The sequence below is a fragment of the Microcaecilia unicolor genome, chromosome 1 (genome assembly GCF_901765095.1).
Source record: "Microcaecilia unicolor chromosome 1, aMicUni1.1, whole genome shotgun sequence".
Classification (NCBI taxonomy): Eukaryota; Metazoa; Chordata; class Amphibia; order Gymnophiona; family Siphonopidae; genus Microcaecilia; species Microcaecilia unicolor.
The window spans coordinates 26,730,993-26,752,119 of NC_044031.1; the positions used below are offsets into that span (position 1 = coordinate 26,730,993).

The 21,127-nt window shown below is 48.7% G+C and overlaps 1 protein-coding gene across 2 annotated transcripts in view; it reads left to right on the forward strand.

Moving 5' to 3' along the window:
- LOC115464154 (protein ZNF783-like) overlaps positions 1 to 21,127 on the forward strand; it is a 122,703-nt gene that overhangs the window by 35,726 nt on the left and 65,850 nt on the right. The window contains exon 4 of one of the 2 annotated variants that reach the window (XM_030194578.1): positions 14,326 to 14,780. The exons of the other annotated variant lie outside the window; for it this stretch is intronic. Within the exon in view, the coding sequence (XP_030050438.1) occupies positions 14,326 to 14,453 (128 nt within the window). The 3' untranslated portion in view covers positions 14,454 to 14,780. Of the gene's footprint in view, positions 1 to 14,325; positions 14,781 to 21,127 lie in introns of those variants that run through there. 2 annotated transcript variants of the gene reach the window in all.

Consider the following 21,127-nt stretch of genomic DNA (forward strand, 5'->3'; position numbering starts at 1 on the left):
CGGGCTACAAACTAGGCCATACTTTTCCAGTAAGCTCCCAGTTATGTCAGCCATCAGATTTCTGACTCAGCCAAGGTCTGTAATGGCCTGAGCTCTATGACTGGGCCCGCCACCATTCCAGTGGGGGGGTCTCTGGCTGTACCATAATTATACAACATTTAGCGGTCTAGACAAAGCAGTACATGTAGAGAAAAAGAGAGAGAGCTGTCCCAGCCTTTGGCCCCCTCCCATAGCCCAGTAATAGTGTTAGATAGGTACCCAAGTAGCCCAGCACATCCACCTTCCACACACACATCCCTGTGCCAACAAAAAAAAAAAATGGCATGTCCAAACCTATCCAACCCTGTTGTCCCTCCCAATTATCTTCCTCCTGAAAATTACTGGGCCACCCCATCGAGCTCGCACATGATTGACACTCTACTACCCCAAAACACCCCACACTGGAAGAGAACAATTTTAGGGCCCTGTTTACTAAGGTGCGTTAGTGTTTTTAATGTGCCTACAATTAGCACACGCGCAAACCATGTAGGCGCTTATAGGGATATTGTCGGTACATACACAGTTAACATGCGTACATGGTTAACGCATACTAAAAACGCTATTGAGCCTATAACGCAGCTTCCATATCATCAAGCTGATCAATCCATAGACTGGTGGGTTGTGTCCATCTACCAGCAGGTGGAGATAGAGAGCAATCCTTTTGCCTCCCTATATGTGGTCATGTTCTGCCGGAAACTCCTCAGTATGTTCTCTATCTCAGCAGGTGGTGGTCATACACAGCAGCAGCTCTGGCTAGGCCTCCAAGCCTAATTTTTAGGTTTTGTTGAGTGCCTGGGGTTGAGGGCTCTTCTTGAGCAAGTGCAAACCTGGTGGCGCCAGGTCCCTCCTTTTCTCCCCCCTCCCGCTGGCTCCGTTAAAAAAAAAAAATTTTGAACATCCTTAAAGGCGTTTATTTCGACGTTTATTTAAACGTTTATTGCAGCTACTCACTGGGACACCAGGTCGTTACAGCTCGGAGCGGAAAGCAGGTAATTTTTTTACCTTTTTATAGCGGGCAGGGGGTTCCCCGATTGATCTCCACGTGGCATATGGCGTCGGAGGGCGAGGGCGCTCAGAGTCGCTCCCCGGATCGCTTCTGCGCTTCTAGAGGGGATGCGGGGGTCTTAAAGTCTGATTCGCCCTTGTTGGGTGACAGTTTCGTGACCGATGAGTGTCCCGGTCCTTCCTCCGGCGTGGCGGTTTTTCCCGCCATAAATGCCCATCCCCCGCTGCTCGCCTCCGCCATCTTGGCCAGCCACGCGGCTCGGACGGCTTCTTCTTGGGCCGCCCTTGAGGTAGGAGACATTAATGCCATGAACGCCCTTAATTTGGGTGACGGCACAGGAGCGGCTAAAGTTAAGCGCCGTTCTTCCCGCGCGGCTCCTTCGCGGAGTGTCGCGCCGGACACCATCTTGGATGCGCAGCATGTCTCTCCCCCGCTCTTGCGAGCGCCGGTTGAGGGTGCGTCTAGGGCGTAGCCCAGGCTGCGGAAGTGCACAGTCGGGGGGGTTTCTCCCCCGAGTTTGTTTTGCTGCTGCATCAGGCCTTCCTTATGCAGAACGCTGCCCCTGCTCCCTCGTCTGGTAAAGAGGTTGAGGTCCCCGGAGGTAAACGCCCTCGGGTTGATTCCCAGGCCTTGGAGGACTTTGCCTCCTCCGATGTAGATGAGGGCAGCGTATCTGAGTTCTCCCAACGGTCCTTTGCGGATTCCTTGGAGGAGACGGATCCCCGCTCGGTTGGAGCGGATGACCCCTCTGCAGCGCGGCTTTTTAGCTCAGAGGATTTGCCCAACCTGTTAGTGCAGGCCATGGGCATTTTGAAGATTTCCTCTCCGGAGGACGTCTCTCCCTCAGCCCCTGTTGGCTCTGCCATTATGCTGGGGACGAAGCGCCCGCCTAGAACCTTCCACGTGCATGATGCCATGCACACCTTAATTTCGGTTCAATGGGATGTCCCGGAAGCGAGCCTCAAAGTGGCTAGGGCTATGTCCCGCCTCTATCCTTTACCTGAAAGTGAACGTGAGGCCTATCTGTGGCCTACCGTGGATTCTTTAATCACTGCGGTGACTAAGAAAACGGTGTTGCCGGTGGAAGGTGGCACGGCCCTAAAGGACGCCCAAGACAGAAGATTGGAGGCGGCCTTAAGGTCGTCCTTTGAGGCGACTGCTTTAAGTTTGCAGGCCTCAGTTTGCGGTTCCTATGTGGCCAGGGCGTGCCTGACTATGGTGCAGCGGGCTTCCCCCTCGGATCATTCCTTGAGGGCTGATTGGCCGGCCCTGGAATCGGGCTTAGCCTATTTGGCAGACTTGCTGTATGATGTCTTGAGAGCCTCAGCTAAAGGCATGGCTCAGACCATCTCTGCGCGGCGGTGGCTTTGGCTGAAGCATTGGTCTGCTGACCACGCCTCTAAATCCCGCCTGGCTAGATTGCCTTTTAAAGGCAAGCTGCTCTTTGGGGTCGAGCTGGACAAAATCGTGACTGATCTCGGCACGTCTAAGGGCAAGAAGTTACCAGAGGTCAGGGCTCGGGCTAGTACTCGCCCCGGTACCTCCAGAGGACGGTTTCAGGAAGCCCGTCGGTACCGCCCGGGCAGGTCGGGCTCCTCTGCCCCCTCTTCCTTCAAGAGGAATTTCTCCCCCAAGCAGCATTCCTTTCGCAGAGACCGCCATCCCGGAGGTGCTCCCTCCGGTCCTCCCCCAGGGTCTCGTACCCAATGACGGGGCCTTGGTCCTCGCCCCAGTGCTGATTGGAGGACGGCTGTCCTCGTTTCTGGGCGAGTGGACCACAATAACTTCAGACGCTTGGGTGCTGGAAGTCATCAGAGACGGCTACAAGCTAGAGTTCTGCCGACCCTTAAGAGACGGGTTTGTACTCTCTCCCTGCAAGTCTCCGGTCAAAGCTGTGGCAGTGCAGCAGACCTTGGACAACCTGATCCGCCTGGGGGCGGTCGTTCCGGTGCCAGAAAATCAGATTGGCAAGGGACGTTACTCCATTTACTTTGTGGTACCAAAGAAAGGAGGTTCTGTCCGGCCTATCCTCGACCTCAAAGGGGTCAATCGGGCCTTGAAAGTGCGGCACTTTCGCATGGAGACTCTCCGCTCTGTTATAGCGGCAGTGAAGGCAGGAGAGTTCTTGGCTTTCTTGGACATCAAGGAAGCGTACCTGCATATTCCCATCTGGCCTCCTCACCAACGCTTTCTGCGTTTTGCAGTCCTGGGACGACACTTCCAGTTCAGAGCCCTCCCTTTTGGGTTGGCTACTGCTCTGCGGACCTTTTCCAAAGTAATGGTGGTCATAGCGGCCTTCCTGCGAAAGGAAGGAGTACAAGTCCATCCTTATCTGGACGACTGGTTGATCCGAGCCCCCTCTTAAGCAGAGTGCGGCAAAGCTGTGGACCGGGTAGTTGCTCTTTTGAGCTCCCTGGGATGGATCATCAACTGGGAGAAGAGCCAGCTGCACCCGACTCAGTCCCTGGAGTATCTGGGAGTTCGATTCGACACCCAAGTGGGCAGAGTGTTCCTGCCAGACAATCAGGCTCAGGTGGACTAGTTCCTAGTAGCCTCTCCTCTTCGGGCTTGGGACTATGTGCAGCTGTTGGGCTCTATGACGGCCACGATGGAAGTAGTGCCCTGGGCCAGGGCTCATATGAGACCACTACAACTCTCTCTGCTGCAGCGCTGGACTCCGTTGTCGGAGGATTATGCTGTGCGCCTTCCCTTGGACCCAGCAGTGCGCAAGGCGCTGAGCTGGTGGCTGCAGACAGTCAAGTTGTCTGCAGGAATGCCTCTGGTGACCCCAGAGTGGATTGTCGTCACGACGGACGCCTCTTTGTCGGGCTGGGGAGCCCACTGTTTGGGAAGGACAGCGCAGGGGCTCTGGTCTCCTGCAGAGGCAAAGTGGTCTATCAACCTCCTGGAACTCAGAGCCATTCGGTTGGCGCTTTTGGAGTTCATCCCGGTACTGGCCTTGAAGCCAGTACGGGTCCTGTCGGGCATGCCATGGCTGTGGCCTATGTCAACCGCCAGGGAGGTACCAAGAGCGCCCCTCTAGCCAAGGAGGCCATGAATCTATGCCAGTGGGCGGAAGCGAACCTGGAACAGCTGTCAGCGGCCCACACTGCTGGAGTCATGAATGTCAAGGCGGTCTTTTTCAGTCGCCATACCTTGGAGCCCGGAGAGTGGCAACTATCGGCTCAGGCGTTCTTGGACATCACGAAGCGCTGGGGCCAGCCGAGCCTAGATCTGATGGCGTCATCGGCCAATTGCCAAGTGCCGCGCTTTTTCAGCAGAGGACGGGACCCTCGATCCCTGGGAGTAGATGCTCTTCTCCAACAGTGGCCGACACAAGAGCTTCTCTATGTGTTCCCGCCCTGGCCCATGCTGGGCAGGGTGCTAGACCGGGTGGCAAAGCATCCGGGCCGGATAATCCTGGTGGGTCCGGATTGGCCCAGACGTCCCTGGTATGCGGACTTGATCAGGCTCTCAGTCGACGATCCTCTGCGACTGCCAGTGGAGCAGGGCCTGTTTCATCAGGGTCCCGTGGTGTTGGAGGATCCCTCCCCCTTTGGTCTTACGGCCTGGCTATTGAGTGGCAGCGTCTGAGAAAGAAGGGCTTCTCAGACAAGGTCATCGCCACTATGCTGAGAGCGAGGAAGCGCTCTACTTCTACTGCTTACGCCAGGGTTTGGCGTATCTTTGCAGTGTGGTGTGAAGCAGGCTCACTTTCTCCCTTCACTGCTCCAATTTCTTCAGTGTTGGCGTTCCTGCAAGAAGGTCTGGAGAAAGGCCTGTCGCTCAGTTCCTTTAAAGTCCAGGTAGCGGCTCTGACTTGCTTCAGGGGCCGCCTGAAGGGTGTTTCCCTGGCTTCTCAGCCAGATGTGGTGCGCTTTCTCAAAGGAGTTAATCACCTGCGCCCTCCTCTGCACTCTGTGGTGCCTGCGTGGAATCTCAACCTGGTGCTAAGAGCATTGCAGAAGCCGCCTTTTGAACCCTTGTCGAGGGCATCTCTGAAAGACCTGACATTGAAAGCAGTCTTTTTGGTGGCTATCACTTCAGCCAGAAGAGTTTCCGAGCTCCAGGCACTCTCATGTCGAGAGCCTTTTCTGCAGTTCACGGAGGCAGGAGTGACTATTCGCACAGTGCCTTCCTTCCTGCCCAAGATTGTTTCTCGCTTCCATGTGAATCAGCAGCTCTGTCTCCCTTCCTTTCGTAGGGAGGACTACCCAGAGGAGTACTCTGCTCTCAAATATCTGGATGTGAGACGTGTCATCATCAGATACTTGGAAGTGACCAATGATTTCCGGAAATCGGATCATCTGTTTGTCCTGTTTGCAGGTCCTCGTAAGGGTCTGCAGGCTGCTAAGCCTACAGTGGCAAGATGGGTCAAGGAAGCCATTGCAGCGGCTTATGTGGCCGCGGGGAAGATGCCGCCTATCCAGCTGAAGGCTCACTCCACAAGAGCTCAGGCGGCCTCGATGGCAGAGGCCGGGTCCGTCTCCTTGGAAGAGATATGCAAGACGGCAACTTGGGCATCGGCCCGTACATTCTCCAAGCATTACCGCTTGACTGTGGCTGCTCGGGCGGAGGCCCGGTTTGGAGCCTCAGTGTTGCGGTCAGGGATTTCAATGTCCCGCCCTGGGTGAGTACTGCTTCGGTACATCCCACCAGTCTATGGATTGATCAGCTTGATGATATGGAAGGTAAAATTATGTATCATACCTGATAATTTTCTTTCCATTAATCATAGCTGATCAATCCATAGCCCCTCCCAGATATCTGTACTGTTTATATTCTGGTTGAATTTTAGGTTCAAGTTTAGTCTTCAGTTACTTCAGGAGGACTTCGTGTTCAAGTTTTTTCACTTGGATCCTTCAAGAGTTGAGACGAGTTTGTGTTACAGTGAGCTGCTGCATTCCTCTCCCCTCCGTTTTACGGGGCTGGATTGAGACATAAATTCTGCCGGCACTCCCTCCCGCTTCGTGCGGCTGTAGGGCAGCTTTGTACCCCTCCCGCTTCGGCGGTGTTAGGATCAGTCAGCTCCTCCCGCGGTTGCGGTTGCAGGATAAGCCAGATCCCCCCGCATCGGCGGGTGTGGTGTCCCTCCCCCGCTCCGCGGGGATGAGCTGGACGGATTCCCCTCCCCCACTTGTGTGGGGATGAGCTGGGTTAATTCCCCTCCCCCGTTTCAGCGGTGGTGAGCTGGGCAGAGTGTCCCTTTGTGGGTGTAATTCTCTAAGTGCTGAGTCCTGCGGATGGAGCTTTGATATCGACATACTGAGGAGTTTGTACAGCGCTGCGTACACTTTGTAGCGCTCTAGAAATGTTAAATAGTAGTAGTAGTAGTAGAGTTTCCGGCAGCACATGACCACATATAGGGAGGCAAAAGGATTGCTCTCTATCTCCACCTGCTGGTAGATGGACACAACCCACCAGTCTATGGATTGATCAGCTATGATTAATGGAAAGAAAATTATCAGGTATGATACATAATTTTACCTTAGTAAACATGGCCCTTAGACTCCTAATATGTAGCTCCACTCTATAATACAAAACCTTTTGGTGTAAAAGCATTACTTAGTTGCAGTATCCCCATTTTTGCGGCATTGAACGTAGAATGCCGCCCATAAACTTATATAACAAGTAATATAGATAACACAAATGGGGAGAGAACCACTACCTTAAAATAAAAGCAGAGAAGAAAAGCACGAAGAAAGCACAAAATATGTGTCATTCAACTGCATTAATATCAAAAAGGCATTCCTCCACATGGCCCCTGCCATATCCTGTCCGCAAACCTACTAGATTCTATTTTATAGACTCGTACTTAAAAACAAGACATGGTAGTATGTTGAGCCATTCAGCTGTAGTATCTCCCAGCATGTCGCTTAAAGAATTATGGAACAGACAGGACATGTGATCTTACAAATCTGATACTGCTGGCAAAGAAAAATATAATTTTGCAGTATCTTGCAGTACCCATAACTTTGATAAAGCGGATTCCTGTATGAAATCCCCTTCTCAGTGGCCATATCATAGCCAGCCATTAGCATTACCAAATCCCGCTATAGAGTTCCACAACAAAAACAAGACAGTTTAGCAGTGATCAGTTCACATCCCCAATATCCCTAGATATGTTACGTTAAGTGTAGAGCTTCACCAAATTGAAGTATGCAATAGGCAACAGAGATTATAACTAGTGAGTTAAAGAGAATGGAAAAGGCAGTTTTCTGAATTGATGCCCAGTCACACTGTCTCTGCCATATCCTGCTATCAACACTGCCAGTTCCCCCAATAAAGTGAAATATAGACTTTAGACATATCAGTCAAATTCCACACTGCAGCAAAAAGATGGAGATCATTTTCTAAAGTATACTTATGCACCTCAAAATGGCGTCGGCCATACTCCAAGGTGAGTGATCTGTATATCGAGTTCATCTTGAAGGCTGAGGAGTATCTGTCGATGTCTCAGTTAGGTTTAACCCAGTCACCAATTTCTGTGCCTCATCCACTGTGTCAAACAAATGGACCTCTCCTCGATGAAAAACGTTTAGGCAAGCCGGGAACATCGGTGTGAATTTAAATTTCGCTGCAAACGTTTAGTTTGCAGGATATCAACATTTGCGGTTTTCAGGATATCCACAATGAATATTTATGGCAGATTTGCATGCACTGCCTGCACCTCATACAGATCTATTTCATGAATATTCATTGTGGATATCCTGAATATGACTGGTTGGGGTGCCTCCGGGATCAGGTTTGGGAACCAGTGCTCCTAATTCCTTCTGAAAACGGTTTGAGTAGAACAGACACCTTTAATTCTCCATTGTTAAAGGTCTGGCTATATAGCCTAAGAGCGTTTCTTGTATCACCAAACTATGAAATAATTAGGAGTGTGCAGCCCAAATTTTTTTTATTTTCCTTTTTCTCTTTTGGTAAATATTAGAAAGGGTGCATACTATTTTCCAATAGTACACACTCGTTCTGATGGGTGGAAGAATATGCATTCTTGGAAAATACTGTGCACTCCGAGTCACAGGGAAAAAAAAATGTTTTGGAGTGAGAAATGTCATTTCAGATGCCTGAAACAGTACAAACCCCACTCTTAAAAAAAAAAAATGACTGAGACCAGAGCAAAATAAGGTACACCCAGGGGTCCTTTTCTAAGCTGCGGGAAAAGAGGGCCTGCACTAGTGTCAGCGTGTGTTTTTGATGCTCGCTGAGGCCCTTACTGCAGCGGGTTACATATTAACATAACATAGTAACATAGTAGATGACGGCAGAAAAAGACCTTCATGGTCCATCCAGTCTGCCCAACAAGATAAACTCATATGTGTATACCTTACCTTGATTTGTACCTGCCTTTTTCATAGCACAGACCGTACAAGTCTGCCCAGCAGTATTTCCCACCTCCCAACCACCAGTCCCGCCTCCCATCACCGGCTCTGGCAACTGCCACACATTGCGCAGAAAATTTCAGAGTATTGTCTAGAATGACACCTAGATCTTTTTCTTGAGTGCTGACTCCTAAGGAGAAACCCAGCATCAAGTAATTATGATTTGGACTATTCTTCCCAATGTGCATCACTTTGCATTTGTCCACATTAAGAGGCAGATGCACTAAAGCTTAATGAGCCTTTAATGACCCTCCAACGAGGAAACTTTGATCCGTTGCATGCATCAAAGGGCTTTTACCGAGGAAGCTAGCAGCTAACGAAAACGGAATGGAGATGAGCAATTAGTGTAAAAACCCCATTGAAACGAGATGCACTAACCTTTTCCGATTGCCTTTACGCAGGAAAAAGGCAGGAAATCTAACGAGAGGTCTGGACCTCTCGTTAGGACAGCTCTGTGCTAGGAAAAATCTTAAGTAACCTACGTCAGAAGTAGGGCGGGCCTAGGCCAGGGAAGAAGAGACGTCATGGAGACTCTGCGACCAACACAACAGATCTTCCTGCCTGTGCAGCGCTTCACAAAGAGGTGAGAGCGCTGCTCGGGTCGGTAATAGGGAGGGGGGGTCTCGGTGGAGGGGGGGGAGCGGCATAGTCAACCTCAGGGGGGGCAGCGGGGGCGGGGGCACGGGCGGGGCACGGGGCGGAAGAATGACGGGAGGCGGAGTTAGCTTTTGCAAAACAGAAGAACAGGAAGGGAGGGGGACCGGGACTGCTAGAATTTTGCTTTTTCGTGGGGGGGGGGAAGCGGCGGAAAGTGGGGAGCAGCGGGGGGGGGGGGGCAAGGCCATCCATACAGGACGCTCCGGACGAGCGCCCTTGCCCCCTCCTGATCCTTTGTTTTGTATTTTGCTGACTGGGTAGCCACGTGTATGTGTTGTGGCTTTTTTTTTCGTTTGTTTTGACATTTGCAGCATGCGCAGAGCAGCCAGCAAAACGCTTGGCTGCTCTGTGCATGATTTAGGGGGCCGATTACCGACGTGTATTGTGATTCCTTGATACATTGTACGTTTCAATACCGAACTGAGCATGTGTGACTTTTTTTTTTGGTGCATTTCTTCGTTTTTTTAAAATCGTTAGGTACTTTAACGATTTAGATTTTTAACGTTTGGCTGATGCATAAATTGATTTATATTTGAGTCCTTTACAGCTTGGGTAGTGGAGATTTAAGTATGCTCGTGTTGATCTGACTGCATTTCTGGTTGGGAGGTCTATGAGGTCTGCCATGTATCCCGGGGCTTCGCCATAGATAATTTTATGGGCCAGGGTACAGATTTTGAAAGCTATGCGTTCTTTGATTGGAAGCCAGTGCAGTTTTTATCGGAGGGGTTTAGCGCTTTCGAATCGCGTCTTTCCAAATATAAGACTGGCTGCTGTGTTTTGAGCAGTCTGAAGTTCTTTAAGAGTTGCTCTTTGCATCCGCCATAGATTCTGTTGCAATAGTCAACGTGGCTTAATACCGTTGATTGTATCAGGTTGCAGAAAGTTTCCCTCAGAAAGAATTGTTTCACGTGTTTAAGTTTCCACATTGAGTGGAAGATTTTCTTGGTTGTAGAGTTCACTTGGCTCTCGAGTGTAAGGTTAGGGTAATTGTGACCCCGAGAATTTTCAGGCTGAGATAGGGGAGGGTGTAATCTGGGTGTTTAAATTTGTGGGTTTGTTTCATGTTGTGTTGGGGATGAGAGGATGAGCAGTGTGTTTTTTCTGTGTTGAATCTGAATTGGAATGCATTTGCCTGTGTCCTCTCTGGGCATCTGGGAGCAGGGCTCTCTGTGAGAACAATGAAAGCCAGACAGAGAGGCTCCAAAACTGGAGACTTCAAAGAGTAGAACCTATGAAAATGGTCACCTTCCTTGCATCAGGAAATTAAACTGGAGTTTGGCTGGGAAGGGAAGAGGTTATTTGATCCCTTTCTGTTCTTGAAGTATATAAAGCAGAAGCACATGACTCTGCACAGCTTTCTTTCTTTTCTTCTTTCTTCTCTACACACACACATCTTCAGCCACCAAAGGCCCTGGCACTGCCCCCCCCCCCCCCCCCCTTTCCTCCTTCAGCCCTACTCCAAAGCTAAAAAACTGTGATTCCTGTGTTTGGGGGCTGGCTGACTGGGAGTTCTCTGAGTAACGTACCTTAATAGATAGGATTCCAGGAGGGATCTGGTTTACTCTGCCCACCCGCCCCTGAGGCAGCTCTTCATTTATAGTCAGGGTTCTAATTAAGGTAATAAGCAAGTGCTGCTCCCACAAAGTCTCAATACATTCAGTATATCCAAACAGTAATCACAAAACAACAAAATACATCATATTAAAATCCTAAAGACACTTTGTCTATTCAACATCCTTCATTTTGTAGCTTGTTTTAATATATTGAAATACTCATATATTAATGAGATGGAGTCAGTAGTCCAGCAGCGAGAGGGGTGCTACCCAGTCTTTTGCACTGAGTGTCACATGTATGATTATCTCCCAGTTGGTGTGAAGTCATATGTGTGTGCCCGGTGCAAAGAACTCCTAGCTCTCAGAGAGCAGGTCCGTTCTCTCGAGGCTAGAGTACAAGACTTGGTAGAGATGAGGGAGATAGAACAGTACATAGATGAGACGTACAGGGATATTGTAGAGATGTCCCACCTCCAGCCGGGTAGCCCCTGTGCTACTTCGGAGGAGAGAGGTCTCCTAGAAGGAGAGCATTGCCCTGGTGAAGTAGGAAGTACTCCTGTACCCAGGACCTGCCCACCAGAGGATGTATTAGCCTCTCGCACTGAGGATATGTCTCTTTACAGCCCACAGGGGAAAGACAGAAACCGCCGTTGTAGTTGGAGACTCATAGGAAGATGCACTAAACAATCGTTAATGCTCGTTGCTTACCGATTCCTTAGCGACGTGTATTAGCTGCCCCCCAGCACCGTCTCTTTATCTCTGTGACTACTCCTTGCCCCCGCTCCCTCCCCGTCTGTGATGGTCTCTTTCTCTCGCTTGATCCCTCCCTTCCTCCCTCCGTGTGTGATTCAGTCGGCTGCCGAGAACTTTCAGCCTGTCAGCGGCTGCTGTAATGGGAGAGATCGAGCCTCTAGTCCGGGATCCAAAAAGAAGGCACAGCTCCCTCCTCCAGGTCTCTCTCAGCCAATCACAGCGCGTTGAGCTGTCACTGGTGTCAGCTAAACGCGCTGTGATTGACTGAGAGGCTGTGCGCTGCTCTCCCTCCTGGCTGCTGCTCACCTTTGTGCCGGATTTGTTAGCTGCTACCGTGATCGGAAAATGGCTCGGAGAAGCCTTTAGTGCATGCCAGGGTTTACTACTTGCTCGTTAATGGCTCGTTAAGTTTGGTGCATCTGGCCCTCAATCATCAGGCGTGTAGATAGCTGGGTGACTGGTGGACGTGAGGGTCGCCTGGTGACTTGCCTGCCTGGTGTGAAGGTGGCGGACCTTACACGGCACCTAGACAAGATTTTATAGTGCTGGGGAGGAGCCGGCCGTCAGGGTACACGTGGGTACCAACGACGTAGGAAAATGTGGGAGAGAGGTTCTGGAAGCCAAATTTAGGCTTTTAGGAAGGAAGCTCAAATCCAGATCCTCTAAGGTAGCATTTTCTGAAATACTACCTGTTCCACGCACAGGGCCCAAGCAACAGGAAGAGATCCGGAGTCTCAATGCGTGGATGAGACGAGGGTGCGGGGATGAGGGTTTTGCATTTGTCAGGAACTGGGCAGCATTCTGGGGAAGGGAGAGCCTATTCTGATCTGATGGGCTTCACCTTAACCAGGGTGGGACCAGGCTGCTGACGTCAATATTTAAAAAGGAACTAGAACAGCTTTTAAACTAGAAAAATGGGGGGAAGGCCAACAGTCGCTCAAAAACGCATGGTTCAGGATAAGGTATCTTTTGAGGATATCAGCCAAACTGGGAAGAAAAAGTTCCTTGTAAGTAAGAATGTCAAAGAGACCGTAGTGAATCAGATGGCCTTAAGTACCATTAATAATAACCAGCCACAAGATAACATATTGTCAGCAGGCACCTCTTCGTGCTGTCCGCTCTTGTCTCGACACCTCTCAGTGCTGTCCGCTCTCCCTCGACACCTCTCCGTGCTGTCCTTTTTCACCCACACAATTGGGGCTAATCCATCACCTTAGGAGAACTGCTTTTGCTTATTTGTAACAAGTGATTATTCACAGTACTATTTCCCCAACGGTATCAGAGAAAACCAGTCTGCCTGCTGTATTACAGCTGCTAGTCCCTGGGCACCTTGTTTCACTTCTCCCACACTCAAAGCTCCATAACCATTCAGTTTTAGAATTAGTTAATGACTTGGGATAAACCTGTGGTTCAGTCAATTCCTCTTCTCCTTTCTCTTACTGCCTAGGAGATAGAGGCATTTTCACCACCCTCGCTTGTCAGACACCAACACTCTGACAACCTCCCACAAATGTTCAGACTGACCTCCTTCAGTGCTGGGCAGACTTATACGGTCTGTGCCAGAGCCGGTGGTTGGGAGGCAGGGCTAGTGCTGGGCAGACTTATACGGTCTGTGCCCTGAAAATGACAGATACAAATCAAGGTCAGGTATACACATAAAGTAGCACATATGAGTTTATCTTGTTGGGCAGACTGGATGGACCGTGCAGGTCTTTTTCTGCCGTCATCTACTATGTTACTATGTTTTGACAAAAAAAGCAAACAGGATGCTAGGAATTATTAGGAAAAGGACAGTAAATAAGACCAAGAATGTTATAATGCCTCTGTATCACTCTGTGGTGTGACCTTACCTTGAGTATTGCATTAAATTCTGGCTGCCGTATCTCAAAAAAGATATAGCAAAAATAGAAAAGGTTCAAATAAGAGCAACCAAACATATCAAAGGGATGGAACCAGGGGCGTATCTGAACTGCAGCGGTAGGGGGGGGCCAGGGCCAGAGTGAGGGGGCACATTATAGCCCCCCCCCCCCCGCCGCCACCATTGCCAACCTCCCCCTGCCGTTGCTGTCGCCTACCTTTGCTGGCGGGGGACCCCAACCCCCGCCAGCCGAGGTCCGCTTCCTCCTGCCGCTGCCGGCTGCCTTTAAAAGAATTCCTTCAGCTGGCGGGGGACCCCCAACCCCGCCAGCCAAGCCGAGGTCCTTTCATTTCTTCCACTGCAGTCTGCAAAGCTCAGAAGAAACTTTCGGCGCCAGCTTTGCAGTCTGCAGTGGAAGAAATGAAAGGACCTCGGCTTGGCTGGCGGGGGTTGGGGGTCCCCCGCCAGCTGAAGGAATTCTTTTAAAGGCAGCCGGCAGCGGCAGGAGGAAGCGGACCTCGGCTGGCGGGGGTTGGGGTCCCCCGCCAGCAAAGGTAGGCGACAACAACGGCGGGGGAGGGTTGGCGGCGGTAGGGGGGGTCCAGGGCGAAATCTGCGGGGGCCCAAGCCCCTGTGGCCCCACGCAGATATGCCCCTGGATGGAACTCTTCTTGTATGAGAAAAAGCTAAATAAGTTAGGGATCTTCAACTTGGAAAAGAGACAGCTGATTGTCCAGAACAGCTATATATGAGCTATACCATGAAATTAGAGATGAAATCGACCCAACCACTGCTAGATCTCATGCAGTACCTGGCCTGGTAAAGCTGCTGACTGTTCTGCAGTTCTTTGCCACAGGGACATTCCAGCATGTTTTAGGGGGTAACAGCGGCGTGGACCAGGCAACTGTTTCAAGACATCTAGCCCAGGTACTACTCCTAATTTTGCTAAACCCTCTCCTCATCTCTGCCCTCCAACACCTCTCTTCCCTCCTCCACCTTTGTTACACCCCCTTCTCATACCTTTACTGTATAAAACCTGCATGACCCAATACACTCCTTTGCACTATGTTTCAGGTTCTGCGCGCCCTGAAAAAATGTGTTCGCAAGCACATTGCTTTTCCCACAGGGGCAGCAGAGCAGAGGAGGGTCAAGCAGGACTTCTACAAGATTGCTGGCATACCCAATGTCCTGGGAGCTATTGACTGCACACATGTTGCCTTGACCCCGCCTGCGGATCAAGAAATGCAGTACCGAAACCGCAAGATGGGGTACTCGCTGAATGTGCAAGCGGTGTGCGATGCAAACCTCAGGATCCGGGATGTTGTGACACGTTATCCAGGGAGCTGCCATGACTCCTACATCTTGTCTAACAGTGCGCTGGGAAGGAAGTTTGCAGAGGGGCAAATTGAAAACGGATGGCTTCTTGGTGATTTTTTTTCCATTTAGTTTACTGGTGTGGGGGATACACTGACCTCTACTCCCATCCAGGGGCGTATCTGAACTGCGGCGGTAGGGGGGGCCAGGGCCAGAGTGAGGGGGCACATTATAGCCCCCGCCCCCGCTGCCGCCCCCGCCATTGCCGATCCCCCTCCCCCAGCCGCTGCCATTGCCAACCCTCCCCCTCCGTTGCTCGCCTACCTTCGCTGGCGGGGGACCCCAACCCCGCCAGCCGAGGTCCGCGTCCTCCTGCCGCTGCCGGCTGCCTTTAAAAGAATTCCGTCAGCTGGCGGGGGACCCCCAACCCCCGCCAGCCAAGCCGAGGTCCTTTCATTTTTCCACTGAAGCTGGCGCCGACAAAAGTTTCTTTTGAGTCTGACGTCGCTGCACGTTGTACGTGCAGGACGTCAGACTCAGAAACAGAATGAAGCTATTTCTGAGTCTGACGTCCTGCACGTACAACGTGCAGCGACGTCAGACTCAAAAGAAACTTTTGTCGGCGCCAGCTTCAGTGGAAAAATGAAAGGACAAAAGGCAGCCGGCAGCGGCAGGAGGACGCGGACCTCGGCTGGCGGGGGTTGGGGTCCCCCGCCAGCGAAGGTAGGCGAGCAACGGAGGGGGAGGGTTGGCAGCGGTAGGGGGGTCCAGGGCGAAATCTGCGGGGGCCCAGGCCCCTGAGGCCCCACGCAGATACGCCCTGCTCCCATCCCCTTACCTACTAGTGCCCTGGTGGTCTACTGACCACTTCCGCCTTCGGGCCCCTATGTTTCTACAGGAAGTAAAAGAAAAAATAACTTAGAAAAATATAGTGGGAATAAAAGTAAGGCAAAAAATATATACTTAGCAATTTTGCGGTATGGTGAGGTGGTGCTACCTGAAAAATATGAAGATAATCACAAAGAATCAAATTCCAGAGTTGCATATATGTTTAATCAAGTTAATGTTTTTTTTTTTTTTTTTTAATTCCTACTAAACCAAAATATACTTATCTGACAATGTGCTGTTAGATGTCTGTGAATATTGTGGTGAGATTTCACTTTAGAGGTTTATGTATAACCTGTACAAGAACAAACATGCCTGTTTGAGAATAGTTAAACTAAACTGTTGAGAAATTAAAAATAAATTTAATTCATGGTTGAAATATAATACTTGTCTCTGAATTAAAATCATTTAGATAATTTCTCCTATTCACAGGATTAGGCTGGCATGGTTAGTTTTGCATGTATGTACTCTGATCTCCGTTTTGATGATGTTCACCTGAGGTAACTGTTTAAGGTGAAGTAAGGTGAACATTCCACTATTGGAGGTGTGGTTACATTTAAAATTCAAATGTGAATCTAGTATAACTTCAAGACTAACAATCTGATGTTTAACAGACACCAAAACAGCTTTGGAGCTGTATTGCACTAACCAGACTACCACCCGCCCAACTGATAAGCATAATTTCTGTCATAATTTAAAGCTAATCTGTTACTTTTCATCCAGAATTGAATAGCATCCATATATTGCTACAATTTAAGATGACTGGGTACAAAATCATCATCAACCAAAAAGGTGAAATGAGAACACAGGAGGATGAATTACTGAAAGAGATATTCCCATCCCCACCAGTGCTGGCCTTCCGACAGCCACCCAACTTAAAACACAAGCTAATCAGAAGTAAACTCCCAACACAGACTCAAAAAGAAGATAATGGCACACATCCTTGCAATATATCCAGCTGCAAACTATGCCAAAACATTTCACTCGCAGTCATTCACAAAGGAAAAATATTCAACATAAAGGAATCCTTCACATGCTCATCTTCCAATGTACTATATGTCATCCAACGTAAAAAATGTGACAAAGGGTGCTATATCGGAGAAACAAGCCAGATGCTGAAGAAGGGATTTAATTTACATAGACATCATATGAAAAATGCCAGTGCCAACCAGGATGTTACCTCTGGGACAGCACTTTACAAAACCAGAACACTGTACTAATGATTTTATGTTAAGAATACTTAAAGGAAACTTTAAAACAATACAGGAACGCAAGACCTTTGAAGTCAAAATGATGAAATATTTTGACACTCACCAGACAGGCCTTAACAAAGAACTGGGTTTTCTAGCCCATTATAAACCATGAAATTTCACTGCTTTGCCACCCTCTTAATCAATTTAATTAGCACTGGGAAACCTCTCTTTGTCTTATTTTCTTTCTTTCTGTTCCTGCCAAACTCTGATAGAGGGGAGGGGCATTTTTACATAGCTGACACTGCTATAATTATTGGCAATATCTAGATTTATTTAAAAGGAAAGTTATTAATATCTTAGGGCAGTTTTAAAAAGTATAATAAATTGTAAAGTGCTGGATCAGACACTACCATTTTGGTCCATTCAACTAGAGAATTCCCTTGATAGCAGCACTTAAGCTGACCCATTGGGACTTAAGCACCCCCACAGCTGGGGGCAAGCAGGGTTGGACTCAAACTAAAGGTCATTCCACTCTTACTTCCACCTTCCAGGTGCTGGGACTGAACCAAGCTCCTACAAAAAGGACAGGTTTATTCTGACTCCTAAATCCCATACTCTTCTCAAATTGACTGGCATTAGGTGAGAAACCTACCTGATATTGTCTAAACTTTTTAAGGCTTGTTGCTTAATCAATTTAATTAGCACTGGGAAACCTCTCTTTGTCTTATTTTCTTTCTTTCTGTTCCTGCCAAACTCTGATAGAGGGGAGGGGCATTTTTACATAGCTGACACTGCTATAATTATTGCCAATATCTAGATTTATTTAAAAGGAAAGTTATTAATATCTTAGGGCAGTTTTAAAAGTATAATAAATTGTAAAGTGCTGGATCAGACACTACCATTTTGGTCCATTCAACTAGAGAATTCCCTTGATAGCAGCACTTAAGCTGACCCATTGGGACTTATAATCCCACCCACCCCAGGGTTGTCCACTCATTTATAGACAAACCAAACCTTATTAACTTTACTCCACAGTCATACACAGGCAGTCTTGCAGGCAGATACTCCAACATAGTACACCTGTTCATACCCATTTCAACCAATCAGGATGACTTTTATTCTCTGCAATAATTGTGCTGCTTTGGTTTCAAGGCCAATCATCTGGAAACTTAAAGCTTGTCCTATCTGCCTTCAGCTATCTACTTTAAAACAAGAGCTATATAAAGTAATGCAAGAATTAGATGCAATTAAAGCAACTTATAGGACTGTGCAGAATCATAACTTCTCACCACTGCCTCAGAGAATAAAACCACAAAGGAACAGATGGCTCACAGTAGGCTCAGGCAGAATTCGTCATGTGACACAGAAGCATCCACCCGCACAAGTGTTGCCACTACAAAATTCTTTTGCTCCACTACAGCACTGTGATGTTCCTGAAACTAAAATTGAAGCAGAAAAAAAGAAAAAGCAAAGAAGAGGGAACAAAAAGAGGAGAAGGTACCCAAAGACAAAAGACACTCACAAATCACTAAACCCAAAACACATACTAGGAAATGTAGTTGGAAAGCAATGACCACAAATGCTCACAGTCTAAGCAATAAAATTCATGACCTTCAAGCCCTGATGTTGGAGACTGACTTGGACATAGTTGCAGTCACAGAGACATGGCTCCATTGTTCCCATGAATGGGATGTAAACATACCAGGCTATAATCTTTTTAGGAAGGATAGAGAGGGACGTAAAGGTGAAGGAGTAGCTCTGTATGTGAGAGATGATATCGCAGCAACTGAAATGACAGGGAAGTGGGGAAAGGAAGAAGCAATATGGATCACCTTAAAAAGAGAGGATAGAACCTTGGTCCACGTGGGTGTTGTCTATAGACCCCCGACACAATTGGAAGAACTAGATAAAGATCTGATCGCTGATATTCAAAAGTTGGGGAAGAAAAGAGAGGTGCTGCTGTTGGGAGATTTTAATCTGCCGGATGTAGATTGGAAGGTTCCATCTGCAAAATCGGAAAGAAGTAGAGAGATTGTGGATGCTTTCCAAAGTGCTCTGCTCAGACAAATGGTGAACGAACCCACGAGGGAGGGAGCCACGTTGGATCTGGTGCTCACGAATGGGGATAGTGTGTCAAATGTCCGAGTGGCTGCACACCTGGGAAACAGTGACCATCAAACGGTTTGTTTTGATGTAACAGCTCATGTGGATGGCGGCCACTCCAAACTCAAAGTCCTGGATTTCAAGCGAGCTGACTTTAACAAAATGGAAGAATACCTGAGGAAGGAGCTGATGGGCTGGGAGGACATAAGAGAAGTGGAAGGACAGTGGTCCAGGCTAAAAGAAGTAATAAACAGGGCCACAGACCTTTATGTAAGGAGAGTAAATAAAAGCAAGAGAAAAAGGAAACCGATATGGTTTTCAAAGCAAGTGGCTGAGAAAATAAAGGCTAAAGAGTTAGCGTTCCAGAAATACAAAAAATCTCAAGTAGAGGAACACGGGGAGGAATACCGGATGAAACTGAAAGAAGCCAAGAGAGAGGTACGTCTGGCAAAGGCGCAAGCGGAAGAACAAATGGCTAGAAATGTACGGAGGGGAGACAAAAACTTCTTCAGGTATATTAGTGAAAGGAGAAAGACTAAAAAGGGGATTGTGAGACTAAAAGATACAGCAAAACGCTATGTAGAAAATGATGAAGAAAAAGCCAATTTGCTAAATGGATACTTTTGTTCTGTTTTTACTGAAGAAAATCCTGGGGAAGGACCGAGAGGGACTGGCAAAAGTACACCTGAAAACGAAGTGGATAGAGCACCGTTCACGGAAGAGAGTGTATATGAACAACTTGGAAAGCTAAAGGTGGACAAAGCCATGGGGCCGGACGGGATCCACCCCAGAATACTGAGGGAGCTCAGAGAGGTTCTGGCGGGTCCTCTTAAAGATTTGTTTAATAAATCCTTGGAGACGGGAGAGGTTCCGAGGGATTGGAGAATGGCGGAGGTGGTCCCTCTTCACAAAAGTGGGGATAGGGAAGAAGCTGGAAACTACAGGCCGATAAGCCTCACTTCGGTTATTGGAAAAGTAATGGAAGCCATGCTGAAGGAAAGGATAGTGAATTTCCTGGAAGCCAATAAGTTGCAAGATCCAAGACAACATGGTTTCACCAAAGGGAAGTCATGCCAAACGAATCTCATTGAATTCTTTGACTGGGTGACGGGAGAATTAAATCAAGGACGTGCTATGGACGTCATCTACTTAGATTTCAGCAAGGCTTTTGACACGGTTCCCCACAGGAGGCTCTTGAATAAACTAGAAGGGCTGAGGATAGGACCCGAAGTGGTGAACTGGATTAGGAACTGGTTGACGGGCAGACACCAGAGGGTGGTAGTGAATGGAGTTCGCTCGGAGGAGGGAAAGGTGAGTAGTGGAGTGCCTCAGGGATCGGTGCTGGGGCCCATTCTGTTCAATATATTTGTGAGTGACATTGCCGAAGGGTTACAAGGTAAAGTTTGCCTTTTTGCGGATGACACCAAGATTTGCAACAGAGTGGACACCCCGGAGGGAGTGGAAAACATGAAAAAAGATCTGAAGAAGCTGGAACAATGGTCTAATGTTTGGCAATTAAAATTCAATGCGAAGAAATGCAAAGTGATGCACTTAGGGAGTAAATCCAAGGGAGGCATATGTGTTAGGTGGGGAGAGCCTGATAGTCACGGACGGGGAGAGGGATCTTGGGGTGATAGTATCTGAGGACCTAAAGCCTATGAAACAGTGCAACAAGGCGGTGGCCGTAGCGAGAAGGTTGCTAGGCTGTATAGAGAGAGGTGTGACCAGCAGAAAAAAGGAGGTTTTAATGCCCCTGTATAAGACGTTGGTGAGGCCCCACCTGGAGTATTGTGTTCAGTTTTGGAGGCCGTACCTTGCGAAGGATGTTAAAAAAATGGAAGCGGTACAAAGAAAAGCTACAAGGATGGTATGGGAGTTGCGTTCCAAGACGTATGAAGAGAGACTTGCTGACCTGAACATGTATACTCTGGAGGAAAGGAGGAACAGGGGTGATATGATACAGACGTTCAAATATTTGAAAGGTATTAATCCGCAAACGAATCTTTTCCGGAGAGGGGAAGGCGGTAGTACGAGAGGACATGAAATGAGATTGAAGGGGGGCAGACTCAGGAAAGATGTCAGGAAGTATTTCTTCACGGAGAGGGTGGTGAACGCTTGGAATGCCCTCCCGCGGGAGGTGGTGGAGATGAAAACGGTAACGGAATTCAAGCATGCGTGGGACAGGCATAAAGGAATCCTGTGCAGAAGGAATGGATCCACAGAAGCTTAGGTGAAATTGGGTGGCGGGGGGGGGGGGGTTGGTGGTTGAGAGGCTAGGATGGGGGAGGGCAGACTTATACGGGGTCTGTGCCGGAGCCGGTGATGGGAGGCGGGACTGGTGGTTGGAGGCGGGAAATACTGCTGCACAGACTATATGGTCT